A 12,746-nucleotide genomic window follows, 5' to 3' on the forward strand; every position below is an offset into this window, starting at 1 on the left:
ATATGATACATTGCATTCCTGCATGTTTCATGATTTCATCTCATGGCTAAACTTCCCTTTTTCAACAGTTCTCTGTTCACATAACCACTGGCACCTAACAGAAATTCAGCTGCAGCTTTCAAACCAAATGTGTTTTACAACAATACAGTGCATTGTTAAAAGCAAGAACTGATTTTGAATGGTTAGTTTAAATATTTGTTCTGTTTAAATTCCAGCTTCCCAACTTGTACATAACCATTCTGACAGTTTTTCCACTGGTGTTGTTCATGAAGGATAACAGATATGGTGCTTTTGTGCCCTTCAACTTTTCTCTGGTTTATTGCTTTATCTTGTATGTCATCTGTGATTGCAGAGAGAAGATTATTATGCTCCTCAGAACATCTTAGTGTCTGGTACACCTTTGATGGTAAGTGGAATGTCAAATATTTTACAATACAGTATGTACATGTGTAACATTTTTAACCTTTAAAGACACTTATGATCACCAGGACTGTTGTTTTGATCAAAAATACAGTAAAAGCAATATTGTGACATATTACAATTTAAAATAACTGTTAATAAATTGTAAAATGTAATTTATTCCTGTGATCAAATCTAAAGTTTCAGCATCATTACTCCAGTCTTCAGTGTCACATGATCTTTCAGAAATCATTCTAATATGATGATTTGATGCTCAAGAAAAGTTTCTTATTATTATCAATGTTGAAAACAGTTGTGATTCTTAATAGTTTTGTGGAAATCATGATGTATTCTTTGATGAAATAAAAAGTAAAAAAAAAAAAACAGAAGTATTTTGTAACATTTTAAATGTCTTTAATGTCACTTTATCAATTTGATGTGTCCTTTCTGAATACTATATAATATCTGATTTCTTACTGACCCCAAACTTAATGGCACAGTGTATACAAAAATATAATTGGAAACCCACATATTATTAATCCACAAAAGATAATATTACAACATTCAGTATTTGAGATGTCTTTTCATTATTTCAATGCTCTCTCTTTAATCAGGACCGTTGTATTACCTGTCAATGACTGCTTCCCCCTGCTCTCTAGGAGTGAATTTGTTCACTGTAACTTATACAGTAATCCCAAGTAAGTTCTTTCATTAACTTATTATCTTTATTATATTACATAATATGGAACAACCCCGTTTAATTTAATCCTTATTATTAAATAGCTGTGGTGAAAATCAAGTTTTTAATGTTGTTTATATGGCTTTGTGGTGTTTTAAATATACTTTAAGACAAACCATGTGCAAATTCATCAGTCAACACCATTGCTGAGTATTTTCTTCTTAAAACTTGGTCTGCCCTTGTTCTCTACGTGACAAACATGTTGTAACCAATCGCATCAATGTGTGGGCGGGCTTTAGCATATCATTAACTGTGCTCTGAAGCAGGGAGTCTCAAGAGAAACCAGGTGATCCCAGTATATTCTTCTGTTGATATGAAAAATCAGGTAGATTTAACAATATAGCAGGTGAATTGTGTACATCATATTACAACGTTATGATGAACTATACGCCTTTCTCTACTGATGTTCAAAGAGTTTCTAAGGATTTTAGAAGGCAGCTGTCTGACTCTGAGATGGCAAACAGGAACATGGTTTGTGTAACATTAGCAACACATTATTAGCTGATACATCAACTTGTAGACAAGCCTGTATAATTCACTCTTCCACTTCTCTGGTTCAAACATATATGGCTAAAGTAAACTATTTTCATTTGCCATTGTGCAGCATTTACTACAGTAAAGTTGAGCTGGTGTGAGTGGAGACAGAGACTAATTTGCATATTCATGTGTCCGCAAGGGTGTAGAGTTATATTCAAGCTATTTTAAGGCATGAAGAAATTATTTTCACAGGAATTTTTTTTTTTTTTTAATATGTCATTTGGGTGATCAAAGATGAGTTTTAAAGAATACAATTATTGACACAGGGGAACTAACAATATGAGCTGATGACATGCACTCAAAAAGAAAATTAATTGATGGATTTACTTAAAAAAAAGCAGCGTCAAGTGGTTCCACACAACTATATTGAGTAATCTGTACAAATAACAACTTGGTTGTATGAACAAAAGAAATTCAAGTAAAGCTGACAATATTTCTTTGAGTAAATACAAATCATTTGAATTTGTCACTGTTACATAATATTTATATGTGCAGTTTACTTAATAATGTTGTTAAAGACCCCCTGTGGTGAAAATCAAGTTGTTAATCAATGTTGTTTATATGTCTATGTGGTGTTCTTAATATGCTTTAAGACAAACCATGTGTCTCTTATCCGCAGTTTGAAATCGATGTTGTCTATGACGTCACAAACTACCTCGTAACCAATCACATCAACGTGCCGGCAGGCTTTAGCATATTAATCCTCTAGAATTACATCACGTCTCTGGATCTGTTTGGGAGCGGAGTGGGTTGCGTTCCAGTGTGGCTGATCCAGCGCTGACTTCAGTACGAGCGGCTGGCATTCCTAAGCCTCCGCCGGTTGCTACGCACTCAAGCTCGCCGGTTGCGACGCACTCAAGCTCGCCGGTTGCGACGCACTCAAGCTCGCCGGTTGCGACGCACTCAAGCTCGCCGGTTGCGACGCACTCAAATTCTCTGGATGCTATGGACAAGATGGCCGCTTTGCCAGTGCCCACGGGCAAGATGGCCGCCCCGCCAGTGTCTGGGAACATAGGGGTCGTTCCAGCCAGTGAGTCCACTCCAGAACCAGCTCCAGTCCGCGAGTCCGCTCCAACCCGTGAGCCCGCTGCAGCGCCCACCGAGGAGGTAGGCACAGAGCCACCGCCTCAACTATGCAAACGGAGGAGGAGGAGGAAGAAGGCTTCCTCCAGCCCTCAAGGCCCGGAGGCCTTCCCAGAGCCCACTGTAGGCCCGGAGGCCGTCCCAGAGCAGCCCGCTGCCGTCCCAGAGCAGCCCGCTCTTCCTGATACGGCCACGGAGGCCAGCGCCGAGCTCCTCGCCCTGCCGGCGCCACCCGAGCTCCTCGCCCTGCCGGCGCCACCCGAGCTCCTCGCCCTGCCGGCGCCACCCGAGCTCTTCGCCCTGCCGGCGCCACCCGAGCTCTTCGCCCTGCCGGCGCCACCCGAGCTCTTCGCCCTGCCGGCGCCACCCGAGCTCTTCGCCCTGCCGGCGCCACCCGAGATCCTTACCCACGAAACCGCCACGGCCTCCGTTGAATTCCCCAAGAACTTTTTGGGGGGGGGCCATATACCTGAGGGTGGGGAGCTTGTGGGTGGGGACCCTGCACGGCCGCGATCATCAGCGGCCTCCGAATTGCTTGAGCTTGCGGGTGGGGACCTTACACGCCCACGGCCTTCAACCGCCTGTGAACTGCTGTGGCCAGCTACGGACCCTGACCTGCCGTGGTCGCCCAAGCCACCTGACCCGCCGTGGCTGCCCGTGGCACCTGACCCGCCGTGGCTGCCCGTGGCACCTGACCCGCCGTGGCTGCCCGTGGCACCTGACCCGCCGTGGCTGCCCGTGGCACCTGACCCGCGGCACCTGACCCCCCGTGGCTGCCCGTGGCACCTGACCCCCCGTGGCTGCCCGAGTTCCTGGACCTGCATTGGAGACCCCGTTCCCGTCTGCCAACAGGTCTCCAATGCACCCACCCCCCCTCCCTATCTGGGCCATTTACGCCGCGAGGACGCGCCTTCCGGAAGGGGGCGTTATGTCACGATCACTGTCTGTTCCTGGACTCCATTTCCCATAATCCTCCCTTCCAATCACCTGCACACTCCACACCAATCACCAAGTGCCACACACACCTGCAAATCATTACCTGGACTATAAAAGACACACACACACACACACCCTTGGCGAAGTCTTGATTTGCCCCGGTGATCACTTCTGAGCGTTTTCTTGTGGATTGTATTTCTGTTGCCATTGGACTGTTTATTGGACTGTGTTTGTTTGCCGCCTGCCCTGACCATTGCCTGTGACTTTACTCTGCTTGTCTGCCGCCTGCCTCGACCATTGCCTGTCCCTGTTTGTGTCTCTGCCTTTGCCCTGTCTACTCTGTAAGTACTTTTAATAAACAAGCTGCAAATGGATCCTCACGCATTCGACCCATCATTACATTAACAGCGAACTAGCAGAGAGAATCCAAGTTATCCTGGTAAATTTTCCTGTTGACATTCTGAGTTCAAAGTGTTTGTAAGGACACTGATTGTTAGAAGGCAGCTGTCTGACTCTAACATGGCGAACGGAAATGGTTTGAGTAACATTAGCAACACATTATTAGCTGTTTGATAACGTAGTCAAGCAAAAGGCTAATCATATTAATTACCGTTATGTGTCCGATGTTGTAAAGAGCGATACCATTGTGCAGCGTTTACCTCAGTAAGTTGATTGAGTGGATCTCTGATCTGCGTGAGCGAGTGGGGGGCGGAGCTAATTTGCATATTGTAGAGTTGTAGAGTATGTAGAGTTACATTCAAGTTATTTTAATGCATGAAGAAAAGTTTAAATATGTCATTTTGGTGATTAAAAATGAGTTTTAAGGGATAAAATTATTGACTACAGGGGGACTTTAAATTTATAAATGTTTATTATAAGGTAAACACATTCATTGACTTAAATTACTTTATTAAATTAACTATTTGCTCTACAAAATGCACTCAAAAAAAAAAAACATTACATAAACTCTTCTAAATGTCCAACATAACTGAACATTAAACACTAACATAAACTAACAACATCTTTCCCTTTACTGAAAAACACTTAAAATAACACTTTAATCCCTAAATTTACTCTCCTAATGCAGTCCTTTGCAAAGCATGCAGGGAACTATGGATCCACAGCCCAGTTAGTTAGTGCCCAGTGCGTTTCACTCAGCAATGTTGAGTTGACTGAACAAACACTTATTAAGTAAAGCTGACAATACTCATTTGTAGTAGAAACAACTCAGTTAAATTAAGTTCATATAGTTAGTTTTATTTTAGTTTTTTAAGTAATGTGAACAAGGATGGTTCAAGTGAAACTAACAACAGTAAAAGTTTTTTTTGTTTTTCAGTGTTCACAATCAGTCGTATTGGTTTTCATGGTAGTGTTCACTACAAAGGTCAGCTGTGGTTGGACCACATACAGCCATCTGTTCCTTGTGAGGATTTCAAAATATGTTACATCATCAAAGGAGGTACTACACGTTTGAATATGTTTACTGCAGTACCTTGTAGTGTGGTGATGCAGCTGGGATATCATTGAGATTACTTCCTTGTTTCAGAAACACTTCATGAGACTTTTCCAATGTACATAAAAAAGTTTAATGGTCCGGAGGTAAGCAGCCAACATTATGCTTTATCCACTCCAATTTAAATGCGATGTATTATTTTAATTTGATTCTTTGGAAATTAAATGTGTTGTGTATGTATTATACTATACTAAGATTAAAAGCTATAATCTTATAGTTAAACAGATTTTGCTATTTTACTCTTCAGGGAGAGTATCAGATTTACCTGACTGTCGACATTATTGATGACCTTGGAAACAAAGTGACATTACAATCCAATGCCACTATAGAAGCAAAAAATTATGGCAGCGAGAAGACATTTTTTGTCCCACAGCTGGGAGGGCTGTAGAGCAAAATACATGGAGTATCCAGCTTCTTTCTTTTTTGAGGCAGATGTCATTTACTCATTCTGTATTTTCGGTTCTGTTTTCCGAGCAGATCAGGTGATCATCAGTGTTTAATGCATTGTCACTGTAATGATTGTTTTGGAGTTCTTGTATCAGACATGGTGTCATTCAACATGACATGTACACGTTCTGATATCAGGTATCAAACATTTGAATTATCAATAACATTTAGATTCCACCAAATAGGAAAGACAACATCTTCAGGCCACCCAGCAGTCTGTCAATTAGGAACTTGATTCTTCTTCTTCCAGGACGGCGCATTATCAGCTGCTGAGTATTGTCATTCATTCAGAACTGCTCTCCTATTTGAAGTTTGACAGACTGAAATAGTTAAAGGAGGTTAAAATAAGAGCCCTGAGCAGCTTCATCCACAGTGTCCCCATCAGCCAAGAGTAGCTCTTACTCATTTTTTCTAAATGTGTGATTTATGACACTTGATCACAGAAACAAGAGTCACCACATAATATACTAAGTTAAAAGTTATGGTTATGTTAATGAATGCAAATGGCAACAATTTGTTTTGAAAGTGTTTCTGTGTGTATTGATTGATTGTCCAATATTATAAAACAAACATGCCACCAAATAAATGCGTGCACACATATACTGAATATATATTCAGCTTTGTCATCACATACAAAAATAAAAATGACATTTTACATTATATTAATATAATTCAATAATTGAATTTTCAGCATCATTACTCCAGTCTTCAGTGTCAGATTCTTGCAGAAATAATGATGATTTACTGTTCAAGAAACATTTCTGATTATTATCAATGTTAAAAACAGTACTTTTTTTTTTTTTTTCAGGATTCTTTGAAGAATAGAAAGTTCAAAAGAATAGCATATATTTGAAACAGAATCTTTTGTAACATTATAAACATCTTTACTGTCACTTTTGCTCAATTTAATGCATCCTTTCTCAGCATCCTACCTCTTGTAGTTTGTCAGATTTGAAGATGTTACTAGTGGCAAGTGAGCCGATGACATTGCTGGAATATGAAAGTCTGGATAAAGTTGTGGTACAGAGTTATATATTACGGAAGCCCTAAACGGTCATGGATTATTATTATTTTTATTATTATTACTTTGTGGCAGGGTGCATTATCCTGCTGAAAGAGGCCAGAGCCACCAGGGAATACTGTTTCCATGAAAGGGTGTACATGGTCTGCAACAATGCTTAGGTAGGTGGTACGTGTCAAAGAAACATCCACATGGATGGCAGGACCCAAGGTTTCCCAGCAGAACATTGCCCAAAGCATCACACTGCCTCCGCCGGCTTGCCTTCTTCCCATAGTGCATCCTGGTGTCATGTGTTCCCCAGGTAAGCGACGCACACGCACCCGGCCATCCATGTGATGTAAAAGAAAATGTGATTCATCAGACCAGGCCACCTTCTTCCATTGCTCCGTGGTCCAGTTCTGATGCTCACGTGCCCACTGTTGGCTCTTTCGGCGGTGGACATGGGTCAGCATGGGCACCTTGACTGGTCTGCGGCTATGCAGCCCCATACGCAACAAACTGTGATGCAATGTGTATTCTGACACCTTTCTATCAGACCAGCATTAACTTCTTGAGCAATTTGAGCTACAGTAACTCGTCTGTTGAATCTGACCTCATGGGCCAGCCTTCGCTCCCCACGTGCATCAATGAGCCTTGGCCGCCTATGACCCTGTCGCTGGTTCACCACTGTTCCTTCCTTGGACAACTTTTGATAGATACTGACCACTGCAGACCAGGAACACCCCACAAGATCTGCAGTTTTGGAGATGCTCTAACCCTGCTGTCTAGCCATCCTAATTTGGCCCTTGTCTAACTCGCTCAAATCCTTACGCTTGCCCATTTTTCCTGCTTCTAACACAACAACTTGGACAAAATGTTCACTTGCTGCTTAATATATCCCACCCACTAACAGGTGCCGTGATGAAGAGATAATCAGTGTTATTCACTTCACCTAATTGGTGTACATTTACATGAACAATGTGTAGTCTTTCTCCATGTTACCCACACCTGGATATCCCTGTTTATATGTCAGCAAAAGTCTGCTGGATGAAGCTAAACATGTTAGTTGATCATCATAGATCTGAGTCATTGTATTTTTTCTTTTTGTCTTCAGTCTGTGTGGATGCAGTATTACAGAGAAACAGTGTGTCATCCTGACTTCAGCTCTGAAATTAAACCCGTCACACCTGAGAGAGCTGAACCTGAGCTTGAATAAAGTAGGAAACACAGGAGTGAAGTGCTTATGTGACATACTGAAGGATTCACACTGTAAACTGGAGAGATTGAGGTCAGTAACATTCTTCACATACAAGAATCAAAATGCTTAAAATCACTAACAGTTTAAACTAAAACACTTTATACTCAATATTTCACAATGAGCCTGTCCTGTGTATGTTTTGTTTAGTTCATTTTCTGTTATGTCTGTATCAGTTCTCATTAGTTGCTATGGTTCTGATTAGTTAATTTTCATCCAGCTGTTTCTGTTTAGTTTCCTCATTTAGCTTGTGTATTTATACTCCCTGTTTTGTTCAGTCCCTTGTCGGTTCTCGTTCGTATTATATGGTGTATTTTTGCCTGAGTTTCCTATTAAACACTGTGTTTCATCACCATTCTCATCGTGTGCTTTCCCGTTATCACCAGAGCGTTACAGAGTCTGAGTTCACATTATATATGTGCACAATTCTTCACCTTAAAGGGTTAGTTTCATTAAGTATAGGGCTGGGACAATACTGTCAATGCATCACGATTCGTGGATCGTTTCTGATATTTTCCAAATGCATCACAAATCGATTCTGAGCTTAGTTTTTAACAGCAGATGGCGCTCTAGGCAATTTTTTTAACCGCATGCACAAATGCTCATGAAGAAGAGCGCTCGTGCATTCGGCTGAGTCTGAGAATGTATTAGCACCTCAGAATGCTTTTATGATGCGAGATTAACATAAACAGCCCACTGCAAACTCCCTTGTAATTCACTTCAACCTTTTCGAACTTTATGAATGATTATATTATAGAAGGTTCAAGTGGTGTGTGTAAAGCCCTGGATACACTGCACGATTTTAGCAATCCTGTAAGATCATTACTTTATCACACTGTATGACACGGATCTACTAAACTTGACACATGTACGACATGCATGTAGACTGTATGATCATGACAACTGTTGACTTGTAGGCTACAATGCAAGTTTCTATAGAAGAAAAAAAAAGTCATCAGCATGCACTAGTGGTAAACAAAACACCATGTTGAATCACACTTTGGTAGTTGTAGTTTTTATGTGTGCTGAAAATAAAAAGGAAGTGGCAAAAGAAGAAGGGAAAAGAGCTTGAGGTAAGAAGTTTTAAGTTTTAGAGCCATGTCGCTTTGATTTCATGTCTCTTTTTTATTAGCTGGTCAGTAGACGTAGGTTGTAGCAGCAAACACACTGTGCGTTGATCATGCTGAATTTCTGACACTGTCAGAAAACTATCGTAGGCTATCTTTGGTCACAAACGGCCGTCTTTGAACCTCTCTCACTGTACGACATAGGACCACCGATTAAGAGCCACGATCACAGAAATTGCCACAATTGTTTCACGATGACAATTTTTCGCCTGGGACAGCCGTGCAGTGTATCCCGGGCTTAAGGAACTGGAAGGAAGCAGAGGACAGCTGTTTCTAAAGCACACAGTGCCATCTGCTGTTAAAAACTAAGCTCAGAACCGACTCGAGAGAGAATCGCAATACATACGAAAAAATCTGAATCGATCCAGAATCATTTCTTGATTCGCAATGCATCAGCCCTATTAAATACTCACTCTCATGTCGTCCCAAACCCCTAAGACCTTCGTTCATCTTCGGAACACAAATTAAGATATCTGTGATGAAATCCAAGGTTATCTGAACCATGCATTGGCCTGAGTTCACATTATATTTGTGCAAACATTTTCACCTTAGTATTTTGTGATCTGGTGAAATAAAGATGAAGATCTGTCTTCCACTGTCTGTTTTATTTGCTTATGAAGATAACATGACTTTAGGGAATAAAGAGTTTTTTTCTGTCTTATCTTCTCCTCTCTCTCTCTCTCTCTCTGCTAATGTAGGTTAAGATACTGTTATATGACAGATGAAGGTTGCTCTGCTGTGACTTCAGCTCTGAAATCAAACCCGCCACACTTGAGAGAGCTGGATCTGAGTGTGAATGAACTAGGAGACTCTGGAGTGAAAAACCTCAGTGATCTACTGATGAACCCACAATTCAAGCTGCAGAAACTACAGTTAGTATCATTATATTTTATTCACCATTTAGTTTATTTTAAGACAACGGCACAAGTCTCATCATTTGTAGCGCTGCATCTCAATCTGAAGAAAGATTCAGAAATGGTATTAGTTAACGGGTTTGTATGTGTATCAGTAAAAAGAGCATTAAACTTTGAAGCATTTTAAACTTTGTGGCTATAAAATTGTTTCTGGGAATTCAACAGATCTTTGCTTTGAAACAAGACAGAAGTGAGAAATGACTAAAAAATTGTAACAAATTGTCACGAATGGCTATTTGTAATGAAGCTCACGACGATGGAGAATACAATAACACTGTCTTTAATCACAAATCTAACATGTAGGAGGGAAAAAACACAACCACTTCAACATAAACGACAGAACAATGAACAGACAGAACTAAGAGTTTAAATACACAGACAGAGTAATCAAGGTAAAACAGAACAGCTGCAGGAACTAATTAACAACCAAGAACACTAACTAGGGAACACACACAGACAGCAACACCATGATAATAAAACACAACAAAACTGTTACACAAATAGATTATTCTGAAATGTTACATTTATACTGGACTAACGGTACTTTTCAAAAAATTCATCTTTTATTGAGAAAAATGTGTATTTTGAGATTGTAAATTACACTCTAAAATGACTTAATCGAACATGTATCAGATTTTTTTACATTAAAAATATGACAATGTACCATTTAAATGTTCATTTTTCTATTGTTTCTAAATTGATCCTATATATTAATCTACAGTGATAAATTCACTTATTTTTGGGAGTGAGGACGGATCCAGACTTGGATTGTAACTAGTATCCTCAAATGCTCCTGTCTTGGTTTGTTCGTTTATATGGTTTATTATTGACTGTATGACATTTATTCATGATTCATTTAACTCACACATGAACTGAACATGGATTTGAGTCATTTTCTCTTTCTGTCTTCAGTCTGATTGGATGCAGTATTACAGAGAAACAGTGTGTCATCCTGACTTCAGCTCTGAAATCAAACCCGTCACACCTGAGAGAGCTGGATCTGAGCTGGAATAAAATAAAAAACACAGGACTGAAGCACTTATGTGACGTACTGAAGGATTCACACTGTAAACTGGAGAGATTGAGGTCAGTAACATTTTTCACATGCTTAAAATCACAGTTTAAACTAAAACACTAAATACTCTATCTCACAAGTTTATTTGTGCATAATTCTTCACCTTACAGGGTTAGTTCACCCAAAAATGAAATTTCTGTCATTAATAACTCACCTTCATGTTGTCCCAAACCCGCAAGACCTTCGTTCATCTTCGGAACACAAATTAAGATATTTTTGACAAAATCCGAGAGTATCTGAACCACACATTGGCAGCAACTTCATTGTACCTTTTGAGGTCCAGAAAGGTATTAAAGACATCGTTAAAATAGTCAACGTGAGTACAGTGGATCAACCTTAATTTTATGAAGCGACCAGAATACTTCTTTTGCGCAAAAACAAAACAAAAATAACAACTTTAATAAACAATTTTGTGTCTCCCCTGTCAGTCTTGTACGCTGTGAACGCAGTGCAGGCTGTGCATTTTTACCTTTAGCATACCGGCACCTCCGGCATGTACGCATGTACGGAAGCCCGCCGCACCCTCCCTTCTTCAGGATACTGAACCGCCGTTCACAGTGCTTGAAGTGGAAAAATAAAAGTGCCGGTAATCCCGATGCTCAGTTCAAAACGTGTTCCTGAAGAAGGGAGGGTGCAGTGTTCTTCCGTACATGCAACATGTCAGAAGTGCCGGTATGCTACAGGTAAAAATAAAGAGGTAAAAGCGTACCAGCCCATTTCAAGCACTGGGCATTCGGACGTAACACGGAAGCCTGCACTGTGTTCACAGCGCCGAAGACTGACAGGGGAGAGACAAAATTGTTGAATAAAGTTATTTTTGTTTTGGTTTTGCACACAAAAAATACTCTCGTCGCTTCATAACATTAAGGTTGATCCACTATAGTCACATTGAATATTTCAATGATGTCCTTAACACCTTTCTGGACCTCAAAGGGTGCAATGACGTTGCTGCCTGTGTGTGGTTCTGAAACCCTCAGATTTCATCAAAAATATCTTAATTTGTGTTCTGAAGATGAATGAAGGTCTTGCAGGTTTGGAACGACATGAAGGTGAGTAATTAATGACAGAATTTTCATTTTTGGGTGAACTAACCCTTTAATTATTTGTTTGTAAGATGATCTCTCTTCCTCTGTTTGTCTTTATAGTCTACAGAGCTGTGGCATTACAGACGTTTCTTCTTTAACTCAGTCTTTGACTAAGTCAAAAGCACTGCATTTTTTAAAAGAGATTGATCTCAGTAAGAATATGATTGGAGACTCAAAGCAGCGGCTCAGTGACATGCTACGAGACTCAAACTGTGTCCTGAGGTGAGGAAACATCACTGATATTAAAGAGATCTTCATTTACCTCTGATATGTGAAAACACACTGTCACAGCTTTATACAACAACACCTGCTTCATTAACTGTGTCAGTAGTGAATCATTTCAGTTTGAAAATAGACTTGGTCAGATTGTAGGAAAACGCTGCACTCCTGCTAAAATCAGTGCGTTCAGCTTCAGCTCACAGCCGTCCAGCCTCACATGAGAAATGTCTCTGTCTCTAGTGTGTTTTTACTTTGACAAGCAACACGTCACACTACTTTACACTCACTTTACTTTCAGTTATTTACTAAGAGCCCTACAAACATGTCTAAACTAGAGGACAAACGGCTTTAACTAAAGGTTTGTGTTTTAATTCAGAATATCATTTGTATTTGCTCCCTGTGGTTTATTCATACGCC

The 12,746-nt window shown here is 40.3% G+C and overlaps 1 protein-coding gene and 1 long non-coding RNA gene across 2 annotated transcripts in view; both read left to right on the forward strand.

The window, feature by feature from the left end:
* The window catches only part of LOC127498670 (NACHT, LRR and PYD domains-containing protein 12-like), a 135,908-nt gene extending 123,572 nt beyond the window's left edge, over nucleotides 1-12,336 (forward strand). Inside the window, exons 17-20 of the mRNA XM_051868283.1 lie at nucleotides 7,769-7,942; nucleotides 9,735-9,908; nucleotides 10,863-11,036; nucleotides 12,171-12,336. Coding sequence (XP_051724243.1) covers nucleotides 7,769-7,942; nucleotides 9,735-9,908; nucleotides 10,863-11,036; nucleotides 12,171-12,336 — 688 coding nt within the window. The remainder of the gene's footprint in view (nucleotides 1-7,768; nucleotides 7,943-9,734; nucleotides 9,909-10,862; nucleotides 11,037-12,170) is intronic.
* On the forward strand, nucleotides 254-7,743 carry LOC127524949 (uncharacterized). The gene is made up of 5 exons (XR_007933209.1): nucleotides 254-406; nucleotides 1,014-1,097; nucleotides 5,031-5,153; nucleotides 5,241-5,293; nucleotides 5,455-7,743. It is a non-coding gene; the product is annotated as an uncharacterized LOC127524949 (long non-coding RNA).
* Nucleotides 12,337-12,746: the final 410 nt, after the last annotated feature.

Source organism: Ctenopharyngodon idella, chromosome 2 (assembly GCF_019924925.1).
Source record: "Ctenopharyngodon idella isolate HZGC_01 chromosome 2, HZGC01, whole genome shotgun sequence".
In the NCBI taxonomy this organism is placed as follows: Eukaryota; Metazoa; Chordata; class Actinopteri; order Cypriniformes; family Xenocyprididae; genus Ctenopharyngodon; species Ctenopharyngodon idella.